Source organism: Peromyscus leucopus, chromosome 12, assembly GCF_004664715.2.
Source record: "Peromyscus leucopus breed LL Stock chromosome 12, UCI_PerLeu_2.1, whole genome shotgun sequence".
Classification (NCBI taxonomy): Eukaryota; Metazoa; Chordata; class Mammalia; order Rodentia; family Cricetidae; genus Peromyscus; species Peromyscus leucopus.
In genome coordinates this window covers 46,532,100-46,551,938 of record NC_051073.1, presented here as the reverse complement: position 1 = coordinate 46,551,938, position 19,839 = coordinate 46,532,100, and the positions used below count along the sequence as shown (strand labels likewise).

At 38.7% G+C, this 19,839-nt stretch overlaps 1 protein-coding gene across 9 annotated transcripts in view; it reads right to left on the bottom strand.

Moving 5' to 3' along the window:
- Bbx (BBX high mobility group box domain containing) overlaps positions 1-19,839 on the bottom strand; it is a 246,912-nt gene that overhangs the window by 28,038 nt on the left and 199,035 nt on the right. For all 9 annotated transcript variants that reach the window (XM_028867474.2, XM_028867477.2, XM_037209718.1 and 6 more), the window contains 3 exons: positions 6,001-7,003; positions 4,931-5,066; positions 2,033-2,181 (listed from right to left, as the gene is read on the bottom strand). In XM_028867474.2, the coding sequence (XP_028723307.1) occupies positions 2,033-2,181; positions 4,931-5,066; positions 6,001-7,003 (1,288 nt within the window). The remainder of the gene's footprint in view (positions 1-2,032; positions 2,182-4,930; positions 5,067-6,000; positions 7,004-19,839) is intronic.

Below are 19,839 nucleotides of genomic sequence, written 5' to 3'. Positions count from 1 at the left end.
CTCCAGTTTGCTAAACAGAATATATTATTTAATTTTTGCTTTATTTTAATTCCATTTCGTTTTATGAAACACAACATAGACCATAATCTAAAAGGAGAAGACTTCCACATATATAATTACTGACATACCAGTGGCTTCTTTTGTGGCTTGAGAAGTATAATGAACAAGTTAAGATGATGTTGTAGGAAGCACAATGTAAAACTACAAAGAGCTATTTCATGCCAAAGAAATACTATTAATCTTAGATGGAGAGGAGAAAGCATGTAATAGACAACCAAGAAAGGTTTTGTAAAAATGGATCCTAACTTCAGTGTTTCGGCTTTAGAAAAATAATCTATCAGTACTTTCCAGGGTAGATAATTCAGCAGTTTCACAGACGTATAATGAATGTCTTGAACTGTAAGGAGCGGGATAAGGAATGTGTCTTGAACCTCAATCAATTAAGCGCCATTTTACTGGCTTGTCAAATATTTATCAGCATCTTTAAAGCCAAGAAGTGTGGGAGCTCAAGACACCAGGCATCTCTGGGCTCATGGACTACATTGCCTACACCTAAGTATCTCCAGGATGAAGACTGTCATTTCATGTGGGGTTCAACTGCCTGTCAACAGGTATACTTCAGCTCTTGCCCTATCCATCTTGGAAGGTCTCCACAGAACATTGATTTTCTCAGATGAGAAAAGCTAGTGATGCTTCATTTCCTATTTAATTCTTTATTCTTTAGGCTTCTTAGTAACCACAGAAGGAGATGGGTAATTCTACAATTATTTTTATGCACCTCCCAGCCTTTAATCATGGAGTAGGGTTTTTCATAAGCCTTTCAATAATATCCTGAGATGCACATCTCAAAGTGATCCTCCCCTTGTTGTGACAATTACAGTGTGCAAAGGGTTTATAGATCCTGAGGGAGAATGATTTATGTTTTATTAGAGAAAACAATATAAATGTATTTTCTATAGTTTATATATTTTAAATATTCCCTCAAAATCCACAAAATCAGGGAATCAATCTGATTTGACACAAGCAGGGAACAGGTAGCCACATCTGCAAGATAATTACAAAGAACTCATCTACCAAACCCTGCTCAGAATTTGAGCCTGAAGCAGCTGTAGCTCAGCCACACCTGTGCTCCATCTCTCCATTTCCTGTTGCTGGCAGGACAGCTCACTGAATGACGTAACTGTGGGGAAAACTAGAAAAAAGTTTTCCTAACTAATCTTCAGGCCTAAAGAGAAATGAAAAGACAAAGTTCTCATTGACAGTAATGCTTAGATTCTGGGTGGGCCAATTCATTGGGCCTGAGTGGAGCTCATGTTTGGCACCCAGATCATGCCCAGGGCTTGTCACACAGGGCAGCTTGTCAACAGCTGTCCTGGGTGTTGAGACCACTGAAAATGCCAATACCCTTAAACAGTCCCTTTAAATGGGAATGTTATCCCTGATGAGTGCTGAGAGCTACCCAAGTCACACTGATAATTTGAAGAGATTCCTAACAGACAGAGAGAACCTGATGCTCTTGAAAGCAACTATGTAAACAATGCACTTTTCTGCAAATGTAACGAAACAAAGTCTATTAGTGGAGTATTTATTCTAGGTAGTTTTCTTTTGTTTTGGTTCATCCAGATAGTAAAGAACAGTGTTTGCTTCTCAGGCAAACAGAAGGTTTGCAAAGTCCCAGAGCCTGTTCTCTTGCAGACTCACCAAATACAAGTTTTATTCAGGCAGTGGAATTTGCTCAACAAAATCTCAAAATTCCAAGAGAGCTCTGGAGAGCAGCAGCATGACCATACGGACATGAGTACCACATCTGAAAAAGCCTGGGTACATCTTTAAGAGCAAATGTACAGACATGATGCAAAGATAGAGGCTAAGGAGAATTAAGGAGGAAAGACAGGAGAAGGGAGGCAATTCTGCCTCCTTTCTGCCTCGATTCTAACTCTAATCACTGTGGTTCTCTAAGGGGAGCTGAAGTTAGATGAAGGGGCAGCTGAGGTTCTGATGCAGTGCAAGGAGTAGAGAGGCCACAGCTAACCTTTGCTGGTTTTAGTCGATTCGGAGGACATGTTTCCAGTCTTCTTCTTTTTCCTTGGAATAGATACACATTTCCGGTCAAATGTAAGAGGACTATATTGAGGGAGGCTGTTGAATTTCTTTTCAAATTCCTCATCCAGCTTTGCGGAACTATTAAAAAGAGAGAGGGAATTCAATTAGCAAAAGGCCAAATATTTAAACAGAAACCGATAAATGATATATTTTTAAGTATTTCAACTTGAAAACAGGGTCCCTAGGAATTAAGGCATTAAAAAAAAATCCATACAAGGGGGAAAAAAGACCTCAGAAATTCTTGAGAAGATTTATCAATATAAATCTACACACCTTAGAAAACACAGAATGGTTAAAGTGTAAGAGTTGGCATTCTCTCTGCTGGCATGGTTTAGTCTCATACGGTTAAATACAAAGTATACTCTACTCAGACAGGTCTCATTCTAAACATTCATATGAATGCTCATGCATTAACAATATCATAGGTAATATGATACATTGAGTCTTATAAGTTGAGTTTTTAAATTACTGACTAGTGTTTGATTAAAACATACACAGATTTTAGAAAGCGTATAAAATTTGAATGTTTGAAAAGAAATTCTAGAGTGTTGACTCATGAGGAACAACACTCAGCTAGCAAAGTAAAGCCAGCTTTCAAGGAAGACTGGCAAGAGAGGCAGTACCACTTTAAATGAAAATCACAAATGACTGGCAAAGTCAGGGAATCCTTGGGCTGGTTTTGTCTCTAAGGGCCCCGCACAGCAATGGCAGCATGCCTGCTGGATCCTAGGCTAACTGCTGGCTTTTGTTCAATGAGAATTACTAACAAAGATACACTGCAGACAGCTGGGTGAAGATGCTGCAGAACTGCCGAGCTTGGTAGACAGGAAATGGAAGGGTTGGGGAAGAAGAGCAGCTTCAGCTTCACACCCCACTATTCTCTTGACATAGATTTTTGAAGGCTGTTTCATTTACCCTGTTTCTCAGCAAATGGAGAAACATCTCTCTTGCAACTTGGGAGTTTAAATAATTGATCAAGTTAGGTTTGGAGACAAGGTCTTTCTGTGTAGCTGAGACTGACCTGGAAGTCCATATTTAGTCCTTGTTGTCCTTGAACCCATATGCTTCAGGCTTCTGTTTCCAAAGACCTGGTGTGGGCATGTGCCTCCTAACTAACCTTGCTGCTTAGAGTGGAATCATCAACTTCATTGGCAAGCTTAATGCTTGCTGCTTATTATTACCACTTCTGTGAATGAGTGTGTGTGTGTGTGTGTGTGTGTGTGTGTGTGTGTGTGTGTGTGTGTGTGTGTGTGTGTGTGTGAAGGCTAGAAAACAACCTCAGGTGTTTTTTAAGAGCCATCCATCCTGTTTTTTTGAGACAGGGCGTCTTACTTGGCCAGGAGCTTACTGATTAAGTCTAGCTAACTAGTGCACTCTGGGATCCACCTGTCTCTGACTTGCTAGTTTTGGGTTTGCAACCATGCCAAAAAAAAATTTTTTTTTGTTAACATGGGCTTTGGGATTGAACTTGGGTCTTCATGGTACAGTGGCAAACACATCAGCAGCTGAGCTACCTCCCCAGCTTTCATGATTGCTTACTTTATTTCTCTACTTCTGTCATGAGCTTCCTCCTGTCCTGGCTTGGTATTCAGACTCACAGTCTGAGCAGTTCATGGAAATGCACAATATTGTCTAGAGATGTCCTAGGATCACTATTTTTATTTTAAAGAACCCTGCATTTCAAAGTATCATTTAGCAATGACAAATGGAGAATTTTCATATCATTACTTAAGTATAATGTAAATAAAACTAATTTGAAGTACTTTGGACTTTTAAAACACTAGTAATGAAACTATTAAATATATTATTTTAATATAATCTTGAAATATGTTTTTAAAAATAATCTTCAAGTATCTGCACCATAAGCCTCTACTTTCCAGTTTATGATGCCCTGAAGTCTTAGAATTAACCAGATTTTAAAGTACCTTATTTCCAATGAAAGTTATATTTCCCACAAATAGAAATGCAAAGATTATGAATAAAATAAATACAATATACTCAATGCATAAAATCTGCATACTTTTAAAAATACTTATGAAAAATTATTTGTATTCAATGCATTCTTTTCAAATTAGGCTAATATGAAATCTCAAAGGACTTTCAAAATGGCACAAGTGAATATGGAGATGTTTTTCTCACCAATATAAAGTACTACCTCTACCAACAAAATGCTTTATATTGATCAATATAAAGTGTTGGCATAACAGTAATCATGAAATAACAATCCTAAGTGATTTTATAGTGATATGTACCATTGCTTGCTCAGTACCACATTTCAATGTACATGTATATCAGGATTACTTTTCTTAGAGTAGCAAGAGGTTGTTTAGATACACCAGCGTCAGAAGGTGAGCATAATTTATTTACCTCATATTGTCCAGCTATCATTATTTTTATTAACATACGTACCTATATTCAGAAATATTAAACACATATAATACTAAAATGTAAATAATGGCATAAAATGTGCAAAATGTAAATACACAAATAAAATTCATCTTTAGCTCCAGATGGTAAAATGGGTCCTAGTAATTGATAATAGAGTATCCACAATTATTACAATACTGCACTGTGGTGGACCTCAATTTAAACTCAGACCTAAACTTAAACTGTGTATAGTTTGTATTATACCTCAAGTGTAAATGACATTATCATTCATATGATTGGTTAGGGGCAGGAATCATGTAATTACCCCTGATCTGTCTTTGGTAGGGAGCTTATTAAGACAAGGGCTAACAAAAAATAACCAACAGTACCTCAGACTTACTTAATACTCTTGCCACAGTTGGGTACACAGTGAAGGTCACCTGTGCTGACAGGCACTTACCCAAGGAAGGAGTCTTCCCTTAGCTTCTTCTTAAACTTCTTGCTCCCACTGGTCCCACTCTGGTTAAATGTCCAGCTCTCTTCACTCCAACACCCTTCGTGATCAGAGGAATTTCCTTTTCCTGAGCTTCGTTTCCCTAGGAAACCCAAGTGAAGGAAGGGGTTTGCTCAGAATACTAGAGCTGGAGGAGATCAGCTCAGGTCCTTCACAAGTGACTTCTTGGCCCCTTTACCTATTATCTCCATGATACTATTTGTACCTATCAGTACCCAGAGTGATTTGGGTTGGACTGCTTTTAATAAAGGAACTGTAAAAAAACAATCTTATCTCTGAGATAAGCAGTCATGTCATAGTCCACCATGTACTAAACTCAAGATGCTGCTCCTATCTTTTCCATTTGAGAACCAGCCTAAATTAAAGTGTGAGTCTGTTGCTGATAGACAATATTAATCCTAAATTTCTCAAGACTCACTAAAAGACATCCCTGAAGAATTACATACTCCCAAGCTCTTTCCACTTAGGGCTTATCTGACCTAAGAACCACATATCATCTCTTGTTGAAATAGAGCCAACCAAGAAACAGTTCCCTAGCCAGATGCTTCAAAATAAAACGAATACAGATAAAATACTGTATAGATGCTACTATGCTTTAAATAACACTTCATTTGTAGTTTTGATTACCTAACAAAAGAGCTAGATAGGATATTTGCTTTTGGAGCCTACAGGTAGATCCTGCCAAATTTATTTGTGTCATTCAGGAAATTTCATCAATTTAAATATTAGGCTAAAAGTGTCATGTCATACTGATGAAGCCAGCCCATAACGGAGAAACAAACAAACAAAAAAGTAATTTGGAATTTCTCTATCCTGACTATTTACAAAAAAACAAACCTTCCCTTAACAGTGCTAGGAAGTACACAGGTAAAGTGAAATGGATATGACACATGAATGAGTGAGTCATACTAGGTACTAGTTTGATATTCAACTGTTCATGATGATTTTTTTCAATAGGTCTGAAGAGGAGACTCTGCTAGCATTGTAGTCCACCGAGGTTTATAGATGTCACTTACCTCTGTCAACATTAGCTCGCAGGGAGGTGAGCATGCCCTCTGACACCAGGGTTTTATAAAGAGCACCTTTGCAAGACCTCTCCGATTTCCTGGAGCCACAGGTCTCTGTTTTTCTGTGACAGTCACTGTCCTCAGGCTTGGCCTGTCCTGGTAGGCTAGGTGGCAGTGCATCCTCTGTGGGGGTCAATGGTTCTGCTTTTATGCCCTCTGGCACCTCCCCAGGAGTGTTCTTGCTGGCAGAAATATTAAGGAAATCTGGAGGTCGTGACTCTTTGGTGATGTCTGAGCACTTTTCCTTGGAAACCTTCTTCTCTTTCGATTTCACTTTTTTCTTTGGTGGCTTGGCATCCAAAATGCCTCCCTTGCCACTTGAGGGGCGGGCCTTCTTTCTTGGGGTTTCTCCAAGTTTGTCAACACCCCAGTCTCCTTTTGCAACAGCTTCTATGGTGTACATGACACTCTCAATGTCGGATTCTGAAGACTGCCTCTTCTTGCAGGTCTTCTTGGGTGTGGATTTGTCATTTCCATGCCGATCCAGTTTGTTTTTCTTCTTTTTCTTTTTGATCTTTTCTGGTTTGTTTAGTGTGGTGGGGTCCTCAATGATCATAATTCCATGAGGGTGGCACATGTGATCCTTTCTATTGGGGACATCACTAATTATTATCTTGCTACTGGCAGAGTAAGAAAAATCAGGGAAATGACCATATTTCTGATCGTCCTCTGATTCCTTTCTAATTTCTTTGGGGTCTTCCATTTTTATAGCCATTACATTATCCATTTGTAGCTCCTCAAAGTGTCTTAAGTCCTTAGACTCCCTTATATTTTCCTTAGATGATTTCTCAAATTCTACTTCTTTCTGGAACCCAGATTCATTGTTTTTCTCCAATTTTATGTCTCTCTCTTCCTTCCCTTTTTCCATTTCTTTAATTCTCCCACCATCTGATTCTTTTGATTTTATGGGTTTTGTTTCTTCCATTTTCATCCCCTCTGATGCCAGACACATCTACATAGTTAAAACAAAAGTGAGAGGAAAAACACCAAAACAGCCTCATTATTTTATCATCAAAATTAGTTTTCACTTTTTAATTATACCTCTTTAAGAACACTTTATAATAATCATCTCACTTCTGCCATAAACACCCTTGAATCATTTTCTAGCATCATCAGAAACTTTTCTTACAAAAATTAGATTTGATAGAGGATGGATTCTGGAGCATAAAGACAAACTTGGCTCCTAGTTTTATGCTTGTTTGGTACAGAACTTCACCCCTTATTGCCCAAGACCTTTATAAAACAGACAGATCCTATCTTGGAAGATTTTCTGAGGCAAAGTGAGATGATATATTATGTCAATATAATCCCCACACTCTGTTCTGTGTTTGGTCCCACACCCCAGAAAAAAAGAAAACAGTAGTAACTTCCACCAATCCACTTGAAATTAGAAATGTTACAATGATTCATCAAACAACAATGGAAGGCTTCAATTAGTGAACATGCAGTACAGGTCCACAGATGCCACAGATAGCTATAAAAACATAGAAGCTCTGAAAACATGAATTTGTTTTTGCTCTTGTCTGGTGACAAATCTAGTCTGATCGGAGCCTGGCTGTAGATTCACAGCCACACCAACGGAAACTATGTCATAGGCAGTTTACCACACTTATTGTATTTTTGCTATCAGAATATTCATGTATTTGGATATGTACTGGACACACACAGAGCAAGATATATTTATTATACATGTTTTGGTGTTTTTTTGTTTTGTTTTTTAAGAATTTTAAAACTTCTGAATACCAAAATACATCTGCTCTGTATCTGGTCAACTTTAAAAATTCTTTACCCCAAGTGTCACATCTAGAACATTTAAGAGGAAAGCTGTCGCCTTCATCTCCAGTTCCCTATTACCTTGAAACTCAGGCTGTGTTCTAGGAGGTGGAATTACAGCTTATAGTAAACTATTTTCAATACCCCAGTTTCCACTCATAAACACGACTGTAACCTCTCACATGCCAGGTCCCAAGAAGGATACTAATGACATTAAAAAAACAACAGCATTAGGTTTCTGCGTTTGAGTGATTTACCAAGAGGCCGGTGATGCTGATTTGGTCAAGTGCAGCACAGGACAAAGTAGCCGTAACATATGTGATTTACTGTGCATTAGCAGCATGGAAGAGAAAGAGCACTGGGGCTTGATGAGTCAGCACAGAATCAGCACAGGAGCAGGAAGCTCATCTGTTTTACAGAACCATCATCTTCCCAAATGGCAAGTTCTTAGGACCACTGACAGATGTGAAACTCAGTTCTGAATGAGTCATACACTGGATTAAGTATCAGATGCCCTCTGTCTCACTTTTCCCCTTAGTACTTCGACTGCATCACAAACCTTTCTGAGAGGACTCTGTAAGGAACTGGAGGTGCGGAGGAGGCAGACACCACTGCTTTTAAAAAAAAACTGGATAACATGACAAGAGTGCCCAGTGCTTCAGAAAATTCACAGGGAAGATGTGAAAAAAGAAGTGTGTGCAACAGAGTTGTCTTTCTCTGGACTCACGCAAGTTTACTTTTAAAACTCAGCTAGTAACCATGCCCACTGGGCTCTTCCCCTTATTGTCCTGAACAAGAAAGACGCCTGAAGTACATGTTATCTTATGTTACTGCTAAAACACGACATCATTTTTCTTCCCTGCATGCTTAACTCTAATGAGTGAATTTTGAAGTAGTTTTCCTTTTCCACTATTCTAGCCCTAGTTATTTATAAACAATCCCATGTGGGCTCAATAACTGGCTCTAGAAGTAGCTCAGAATGACATTCTCAAAGTAAATGTAATGTTTCTTCAGCCTTTGTCACTCTGGTTGCCTTCCATGGGTCATGTCAGGACCATTTCTCATCTAGGCAGAGGCTTCTGCAGCGCTGGGCCAACAGTTTGCATCTGCAGCACAGATTTAACTTAGCAAACCTAATAGTACTTTGCAAACTCTATTCTCTGTTCAATATATTTCAAAATGATTCTCCTTATCACCCTTGATAGGATTCTAAGCAAGGACTGAAATGGAACACATATAGACATTCACTCTAGGGACGTATTCTGGGAAATAGCATAATATTTCTTGTGTAGGTAATTACACCAAGCACGCTTTACTCCCCTGTTTTAGGCTCTTAGAAGCCACCCCCACCCTCCTCAAATAGAGTGTGTTGATCCTAAATTTTAAGAAATACAATTATATTGCTGGAGGTAAAATTATAAAAGTAAAACAAATTCTTCTATTAAAAGCCACAAATCACAAATCTGTTCATTGACCAAAACCCAAATCTGGCCAGGTGGTGGTGGCACACTCCTTTAATCCCAGCACTCAGAGGTAGAGGCAGGAGGATCTCCGTGAGTTTGAGGCCGGCCTGGTCTACAGAGTGAGTTCCAGGATAGCCAAAATTGTTTCACAGAGAAACCCTGCCTCGAAAAACCAAAATAAACAAATAAAAAAACAAAACCCAAATCTGACCCAGACCTGAGTGTCACTGGGTTGCTTAATAGAACCTTCTTTTTCCAATATAGGGGTTCATGTTACACAGTGCTCTTGAGAGTTAATCGACTTTTGCACAAAGACAGGTAACTTATTACAGTGTGAGGGGGCAGGTTTGTCTGAGAAGTTTAATATTGAGCAAAAACTGATTACCCTCTTTGTCAGTCCTAAAGGATAGACTTTATTGAAAAAACTGAGTTCATAACCAAACAAAGTTACATAGTGAGCTAAAGAGCTTACATTTAACTCATTGGAGCAAAAAACAGCTGAGAAGTGGGTAACAGTACAGCCTTGATTGGGGTTCTGTGAGGCAAAAAAACAAGCCAAAAAGTGGAAATACTTGCTAATTATAAGAGCCCCATAGTGACTGGGGAGAACAGGTATTTCAATGTGGCAATATTCTCCTTAAATGACACTCAGCCTTCTTGCAGTATCAGATAAGACACAGAACTCTCAGTAGGGATAGAGAGGCAGCGGGTTCCGAGAAGAATGGTGTTTGGCCTTACCAACATACAGCTCCTCCCTAGCTCCTTTTCTCCTCCTCCCTTCCTCAGTCTCCTATCAGTGTCTCTTGGTGGCTCAATGCAGGTGTACACTGAGCATTAATATAGGAACAGAAGAAGGCAGTCTGCATACTGGGATGTCAGAGAACAGAGCAAGCCTACCAGTACCTGTAACCATGGCCTTTGTCAGGGAAACTGTTAATTTCCAGTTTTCATCCTCTTGTCTACAAGTTCCAGTATTATTATAACAGTTTTTAATGTTTCTATGAAGTAATAGCCTACACTTAGGAATCATGCTTATTCTTTGAAAGTCAGAATGTTTTTCTCCCCATTTTGTTCTGAGTTGTTTTCTACAACTTGTCAAAGGTTACAAAACGTGAGACAAATTTCATTTGCAAGGTCTTGCCATAGCCTACAGTGGAATTTTTCTGCATAGGAAATCCAAATTAATATCCTACCACCATGATGCTCCAGAGTTACCACACACTAGCCTTTCTTCACATATATGTTCTGGTTTGAACATCATTTTCCTTACTCTCTCCTCATAATGGCACAAAACAATAATTATGTAGTTTCACTTTCTCCTGGATCTTTATGATAGCTTTACTTCCTCTAATTTAGACTAACTAGTTTCTTTCTTTAGTTACAAAACATTAAAAATAGGGTTTTTTCTTTTTGCCAATTTTTGCATTCATAGCTCACAATGATTTTCATACTATTTTTAGAGTACTTTTTAACTGTTGATATAATTCTTTTCTATTTCTTCTTTGTTATTGCTACACAGTTTATATTCTGTTACAGTATATATTCAGAGGTTATCATGTATAAAAATATAGGATATATTTTATAAATATATTCAGAGATTATCAATCATAAAAAATAGAATTTTTCTTTCTTTTACATACTGTGGATGTACTGTGTGTGTTTGTATACAGAGAGAGGAAAAGCAGAGCAGGAAGGAGATGTACAGGGGCAGAAATAAACTATACCGTAACAACACTAGAGTGGGAAGGAAGGAGAGTGAAAGACTGAATGCTGTCAGTACTTTGGGTCTCACTTCATTTTAGGCTTTGCTGGTTTGTTTCTGAAACTCGGTTTTCCTTCAGTCTAAAAGATGTATCTGACTCTGACGTATCCTTATTCTACTGTATTTCCCATTGAAGTACTTATATTTCCTGGCTATTATATAAAACCTGCTCAACTCCATTACTTGTTGTTTTTAATATTTATTCCCTCATCAGACTAGGTATTTCCACGTGATAGAAACAGAACCTGGGGACAGACATGGATGTAACTACTCCTGTTGGGGCTGAGCAAGTTTGATATTAAGGGGTAGTTCCAAGGTGCTGGTTCTATGGGCAGACTGCAGGATTGCAGATGGGTTTTGTCAGATTGGTTATTGATGGAGGAGGGGACTCTACTATGTAAGATTATTCACAGAATTCCCCTAAACTCTGTGCCTCGGGGTCCTAACCTATAATATATAGATGTTAATATTTTTTTGCCTTAGGAATGTACAGAACTCACAGTGCCTAGAACAGAGTGAAGACAATGTTTTGTGCTAACACTCTTCTGGAGTCTTGGTTCACAGAAACCACATGCTAGAATCATAAATGATGTTTCTATTACTTGAAGTAATGACATTTACATGAGTACCACAAGCAGTATGCCAGAGCCTTGATTGGCTATCTGCTTTGCTCTTATTTTTAAATCTAGGGTTCAATAATTCTCTAGGGGCAGGAAAAAAACCCTACACATAAAAATTGGGTTTGGAAAGATCTTAATTTCAGAAAAACTCTAAAAAATATGTAACTATGATTAGCTATTGTATAGCAGTTTCCTCTGAGATTGAAATATTCTATTCTGCAAGGAAGCTCCTCAAGGCCGAAGGAAAATAACTCAAAACAGCTTCAGGAAGGCCCTGAAACTGACCGGATTCACTAGGTCCCTCCCTCACAGACAAAACAAGCTGTAGAGAAGACTGAGACCAGCCCAGCTGCCTAGAAGAGGTTTAGACCGACTGAGGCATCTGGAAAGGATATTCTCCAATCTGATGAACTATCTGCAGGCTGTGCGGCATTCTCCAGGTTCCCAGCGTCTGTGAGCTGTCACCTTCGTTGGGATAGGCTTTAGTGACACAACTGTTTTTGAGTCATTTCTGCTCCTGTAAGTAACCCCTCACCCATATTCCTCTAAGAAACCCCAATAAATTCATTGGTTCACTAAGTTGGACTTTGTTGCTATCCACACTTTGGTCTGTACTGGCTTGCTATCTGGATCGTGAGTAGGTGTGTGTTGCATTTCTCCAGGAAAGGTCTTGTCATATAATATCAGTGTAACTTCAAAAATTATTTATCTTTACTTTATGTGTATACCTGGACATATGTCTGTGTACAATATGTGTACCTAGTGCCCACAGAGATGGGTTCCCTGGAACTGGAGTTAAAGATGGCTATGAGTCACCATATGGGTGCCGGGAAATGAAGCCAGATCCTCACAGGAGCAGCTTGGTTCTTAGCTGTTGAGCTTCTCCAGTGCCCAGTTTTACTTTTGTGTATGAGTATGTCTACTCACACCTACTATGGGTGTTTACATCCACAATTCAGTGGAGCTTAGGAGTGTTCATACAAAGTACATCATACATGCATGGACATGCATGTAGCCAGTCACACAACAGGCATAAAAAGAACATAAAACAATCTGAGCTCAAGGGAACAAACTTGCATTATGGGAAATACAGAATTAATGACTATTATTAATTTAGTCAAGATGCCCTTAATAGACAGCTAATTGTTAATCAAGCCTTAAAATAGTGCCTGACATGGTAAATGACAATTCATCCTTCTATTATTAATTTAAATTGAGCATTAACTTCCTTTAAAAGTGAGAACAGAAAATCATCAGGGCACCTTCCAGTGGTGGAATTCCCAGGGCAGCATTCAAAGAAGTTAAAATGTTAATGTTTTAAGTCAAAGAAGGACATAAATATTTGATAATTATTGTCGGTTCCCTGGGGTCCTACCATATTTTTCAACAGCTATAACTCAAGGGGCACAGAATGCATTCTGTTCACCTTTGTATTCTCCTCCAAGAATATGCTCATATCTTTGAAAAGGTTTAAAGGTTTTCAACAGATAATTGTGTTAAACTGAATGCTCATTAGTCCTTAGGTAATTCATTAAAGTCTAAAGTGCATTCTGATTCAAACTAGGAAAAGTTATTTTATGAATCTCTAAAAACAATGCTAATTATAACCACGTTACTACCAGGCCTCAATTGACAATCACAGCGTTCTTAGTTACACATCCCAAGAGTACATATGAAAATTAATCACGGATATTTAAAAGTTACCTCTACCAACAGAAACTACATTGCGGTCCCTTATTTCTGTACAGGCAGAAAGGCCTGGAAGTGATGTGCTGGAGATAATGTAACTCCTTCCTCAAAGAAGAGAAAGAGCTGAAATACTGAGTCTGATCCTCACAGACAACATATTGGACCAAAGTACAGGTTATCATCCCCTTCAAAATGCTAAGAATAAGCATTACTTCTGAAGGTGTTACAATACACAGTGAAGAGATGTAGTTAATGTTTCCAGGTACAGGGAGATGCCTTTCTTAGTCCAGGTAAGAGCACATTTAGGCTTGGGGTCTTTTATGAAGGACTGGTTTCAAGAGATTAATAAACTTATGCTATATGAAGTTTTTAATCTTTGAATGAGACAAACTGTAAATGCATTTCTTTTAACCAATGTTCAGATACTGATCCAATTCTTGTTCTGCCTTAAAGGACAATGAAATGGGGAGTGAAAACTAATAAACTGTTAGAAGGAATGCCACAGCAGCCTTCTCTTGGCTGGTCCTAAGCCTTAGTAAGCAGCTTCAAGATGGGCTACAACATCCCCCTCTTAGACTTTTTCTGTTACTGTACACTATGAAGAAGTCCCCTAAGTTAAAAACAAGGCAGTGTGCAAAGAGACCTACTGCCACTAATCAGTTTTAATTCAAAATCTCTGCTTTTTAGTACAGATGTTTTTGCAGCCAAGGTATATTTACAATCATTTTGTATGGGCTTATTATCTGCCAAAACAGTTCAAATACAACTCCAGGATGCGCAGTTAGCAGCATTTTTCAAGATGTGCATTTCTTCTGTAATTAATTAAAACCAGAATGGGGTGTGTGTGCATGCGTGTGTGCGTGCATGCATGTGCGTGTCCGTGTGCTTGTGTGTGTCAACCTTAACACACACAGTCAACAGTTCCTGAGAACAACAGCAGCATTGTTGCTAAGCAAATCAGACTCTCCATCGTGCAGGATAAACAGTCACAGAACAGTGGTGTATACACCTCTGAGCACTGAAATCTGGGCAAGTTGAGCAATTTTCTCTTTGGTTGGCTGAAAACACTGGGCCAGGTGAACTGACAATTTAAATATTTTCTTGACTATTTCCTTGAAAATTGTGGATTCTGGATGGGCAGGAGTTGTTGTGGTACCATATGGCCATCTGATGTCTTCACTGAAGTTGTTAACGGCAGTTATTAAAAACATTTTTATATTTTAGCTCCCCCCAAAATACACTGGTGCAATTTGGAGTGAGAAGAAAAGTTTTAGGTGTTTAAATGACTAGAGACTTGAATCAAAAGAAAAGAAACACAGCAATGTTAAATAAAAGTCCCTTGTAAATTTTCCAGTTTTAGAGTTAGAAATAGGTTGAGATCTGCAGCTTTATGCTCTGGGCTAGAGGTGGCTGGAAGGGTCAGATACTCAGGACACACACAGAGAACACTGACATACAGTCCTACTTCAGTCAAGCACCTCTAATCATTGGGAAATGTTAAAATGTTGGAGGGAGAATAGCTAAGCAAGATTATTCATGGAGCTACCGACGTTTTTGCAATATTGTTTATAAATCCTGTCATTTTAATGTGCAATTTTATAAATGATTTGATTTTTAGAATACAATAAATTTACCTTTGCCTACCTTTTACTTGATGCATACATCATTATAGCAATTAAGAATATATGAAAAAGTAAGGTGCTAAAGTTTCAGAGAATGCCTATGTCCTTATTTAATAAATATAGCTAATGACAACTTTTCCAATGGTTTTTCTCTTTCCTATGAGGTTTATCTAGGGGAAATACAACACCCTGTTTCTTTAGCTTCTGACAGAAATGTAACAAAGTTGATAAACTGAGGTAAAGAAAAATATAATGGAGTGCTTCTCTGCCTTCCTATCTTCTTTTTTAATATCATCTTCATCAACTAAAGAGCAATCCCCTTGGGGGCTGGCGTTGTACACCACTAATTCCCAATAACCTTCATGTATCTACAGAACCATATCCACAGAGAGTGTGGGACGCAACCTGTCAGCTTTTCAAAGGTGCGAGATTTTCTAACAAGAAAACCTAAGCTCCATTTCTTTGATAGCATCCTTGAACATGTTACCATGCATATATGGGTAGGAGTGAACTGTCTTCGTAAGACTATAATAAGCATCTTAGACAGCATTTTTATAGTTGTCTTAAAGAAGACAAAAAAGCCCACCATAAGAGCACAGTCCAGGGAGACAGAGGATCTAAGTTCCTACCTAGATTCTGATTCTTACTGTCCACATGACCTTAAGCAAGGTACCAAGCAAACTTGCCTAACTTCTACATTCTTTGGTTTCCTAATATGAAAAACAGGAATGATAATAGTACCTGTCTCAGAACATAGTTGTGAGAATTAATTTAATGCATATGAAGTACTCAAATTGTGCTTAACACATAATAGATAATAAATAGCACTCATTATTTTAAGTTAAACAAAACTCACTAGTAGAAGTAATTTCAGAAAAATTATCAGAACAAAGGGAAGTGATTTTAGACATAGGCTCAGCCTCTGTCACTTTCTAAGAAACCAATTTTACTTTATATGAAAGTGAAGTGTTCTTATATTTGACCTTAGGTGGCTTACAGGTTTTAGTTCTCATTGTACTAAATGTGTACATAGGCAATTTCAGCAGCCTCACTATTACTGGCATGGAGGAAACCCTGAAACACACTTATCTGTTAGAATTAGTGATTACATTGTTCTGCTTGTTAACCAGACAGTGTGGGTGCTACAGATATTTAATTCTAGAATTAAAAAAAAAATGCAGATAAAGCTATCTCTGATTCTCCTCAGAGCATCCTCCAATCTGCAGCAACTCTCATACCCAACTGTCATCCCAGGGAGGTTGCTGAGCTGCTCCGTAGATGATTAGCCTAATTAATCTCAAAATGACTGGAAACAATGCATTTTAGCACTTGCCAGCATAAGGAACTGATTAACTGAACAGTATGAACCTCGTGGAGGCTTGAACAAAGAGCACTGTGTTGTTCTCAATTTTCTGATCTCAGCAGAAAGCTCCCTTCCTGGCTGGATAGATCCCTTTAAAATACATGGAACAAGTCTAGGATTTCCAGGTCACTTTCAGACATTAAAAGCTACCCACCATGGGGTTGGGTAGATGGCACAAGGCCCTCAGCTTGATTGCCAGAGCCTATGTAAAAGACCAGGTGAGGTGGTTCACTTGTAATCCCAGAGCTGGGAGACCTTAAGCAGAGAGCTAGGGGTCCTAGTGAGAGAACCTGTCTCAGAAAACAAGAGAGAATGGGCTTGAAGAGGAATAAAAACTGAGGTGTCTTCTGGCTTCCACACCCATGTGTTCACATGTGTATTGCACACCTATGAACATGTGCCACCCCACATACAAAAATATCTACATACTTCAATCATATGTTCCAATCAGGGCCTTCACCTGGGGAGGCGTCCTTTTACAACCCAAACTGACAGGGCAAGAGAGTCCAAATCTCTGCCTCCTGCTAACATCCCACATTATTTTTGGCTGCTGAGGTAAGTACAGAGTATGGCAATAAACACACATATAAAATTCTATGTCTTAGAATTTTTATTACATTAATTATTATTGTGTCTCTGTGTGTACAACTTGTAGGAGTAGGGACTCTTTTTCCATTATGTGGGTTTGGGAACTGATTTCAGGTTATTAAGCTTGGTGGCAGGGATGTCTACCCAGGTCCAAGATGGTATTTCTTGTAAGCAATAACCTTAACTTCGGGAGATCTGCTCACTCATTTCTCTTTCCATTCTGGCCCAAGGAATACAGCTATAGAAAGAGCTGTGCTTAGCTGAGCCTTTTTTCTGGTCCTTTACTAGGACTAAAACCTTAGTTTTCAAGATAGACGGCAGAGGTAGAACTGCCTATTGTGGTCTGCATGTGGAACTGTCTCGGGTTACAGAATGCACAGGAGGTAGGGTCTGGCTGGAGGTGGTAGGTTGGAGGTTGGGCCCTGAGGTTATAACCTAGCCTTTCCTCTCATCCAGTAACAAGACAGGCTGATATCTCCCATACCTGCTCCTTCAAGACAAAATAAACCTTCTAAATTGCTTCTCTCAAGTGTTCTGCTGCAATAACTAATATCTTTTATTCAGTTATTGCTGATATGTCTCAAGGACTTTCTTAAGGAATGCCCCAGGCAGGGTGATATTTAAAATACTGAACAGATAGGCGTGTCAGTGATCAGAAGGGATATGGCCTCAGGGCTGGAATGGATCTTACAGGGATCAGGGAGGGAAGCAGACTCGAGATATTTGTTTTGTTTTATTTTGTTTTTTGTTTGTTTGTTCTTAAATCCACAGTGGTAAGTATTTTGATCAAGATAGCTCTATGGGTACAATCCAGGTGAATGTCACGTCTGCCTCTTGCAGTACTTGAGAGCATCTTGAGCAAAGGCAGCTCCATCATATTTTCTCTGATGTGACTGCCCCAGGTCTGCCAGGTGGCCTCCTACTCGATCAACTAATCTACTTTCTATTTATTTACTTTACCCTTGGGTTCCAATGTCAAAACTAAGAACAGTGAAAGCCACTCCACGTCGCCCTGCTGCCAGCTCCCTTGTTTGGTTTGTGCTTGGTCAGATAAGTAAAGCATGTCACAAAACATTTTACACCTAAAGCATTTCTTGTTTCTCACCAAGCCATAAGAATACACTGCTTACATGTTTCTCCTTGATCTCTAACAGTAGAGCTGACTTCACTTTTCCTGACACAGTGGGTAAAGAATGGTGAAGACTTCTATCTTGAGGAGAGAAAAAAGCCCCAGGGTTGCACATAGCACTCGCCAGGATGATTTGGGAATAGAGGTGGTGATGAGAGCGGCCTGTCAAGGTATAGGAGGCAGTCGAAGGAGAAGGGTCCAGCCTAAACTCAACTACTTTCTTGACAGTTTTCCCGTTGGAAGGTTAAGTTTAAATCTGTCTCTCTATTTACTTTTCAGAGGTACCAGAAATGATGATACATTATTTGTTGAAGAAAAAAAAAAAGACTATGAATTACAAACGGGACAAAAATTAAAGAAAGCATTAATCTACTGGTGATCACTGGCCATGCTGGCTCGTCTACTGTGCATCTGATGCTTACTTAGCAACTGGAATGTTCTTCTGAAACACACTTCATGTTGTGGCATCATTTTCAAGTGGCACAAATAATAATAAAGATCTTAGCAAATGATTTCTCAGCAACCCAGTTTCATCAGAAGCACATATTTTTACTCAAAGGTTGCTAAATTGATTTTCTGTAACTGAAATAGGCATATTTTGATAATTTTACTCCTTTAAATTATGATACCAGCATCCAAGCATCTGTTAAGCCATAGCATCTGTTTCATATTTGGGATGCATCCCTACAAATTAGAAGAATGCCTTTTTCTAATGAGCTTTGATTCAATAAGAAATCCTTCTCATGACTGAAAGAAAATGACAAAGTAGATTCCTCTCTTAAGCAACACTGCACAGTGAAGCATCTCAGAGGTTCGTATGTTACCATCAAAAACGGCTTAATAAAGATAAATGCTATATGGAAAGTTAGTTTGTTTTATATTTTGATGTTGTTTAATACTTTATAGATTTATACATGTGTGTACACAGAGAGAAATTATATAACTAGAAAAAGCAGATGGCCCATACATTCATATTATTTAAAAAAAAAAAAAAAAGCCATTTCAGATAAGTTGTTTTGACAGTCTAGAGCCTAGGAACTCCGTGACCTCACAGTCTGTCTCTCTGCTTCCTGGGATCCATTTGCAAGGTCACCTCCAGAGGTGCTCTCTTTTTTGGCTACATTTGAAGGGGATCTTTACTAACTCCCTCTCGTAACCAGTCCCTGCTGTCTTCCGAGTTTTCCTCAGTGTTTCTTCACAGTCCTCTCTTTGGGTCTGGATTTGTTTTACATCAATGGGTTACTTTGTTCTAGTCTTTGTATCGGATACTGTTTTCGGGCTTTGTATTCCTAATTTGTACCTGGCTTGGCTTATTTAAAAGCCTAATTTAAGGGTACCAACTTAAAGATGTTAAACTCTAAGATTTTTATGATAAAAAACGACAGATGATCTCATTAAGCTCAGTAAATGAACAAGAATTTATAAAAGAACCAGGCCACTCACAAAAGAACTCAGAGGGAGCTCTGGAAGGAAAGAGAGAGAGAAGAAAACGTTCAGTATCAGAGTTTCTCATCATCCCTTCACCATCCAATTGAGAGGATCCTGGTGTTGATGAAATCCTCCCACAAGTTCCCTTTAGGCAGAGTGGTTTGCAGCATGATAGAAATGCTACAATTTATGGCAACTTCTGCATAGGTTTTCCTTTGCCAGTAGAGTAATAGTAGCATGTCACGTCAAATGTGTGAGTGATACTCTAAAGCCAGATATTAGAATATGTCATCTGAATGTTTCATGCACACACACAAATCACTCTGACTAAAAGTGGTGCATTTTAGAGAT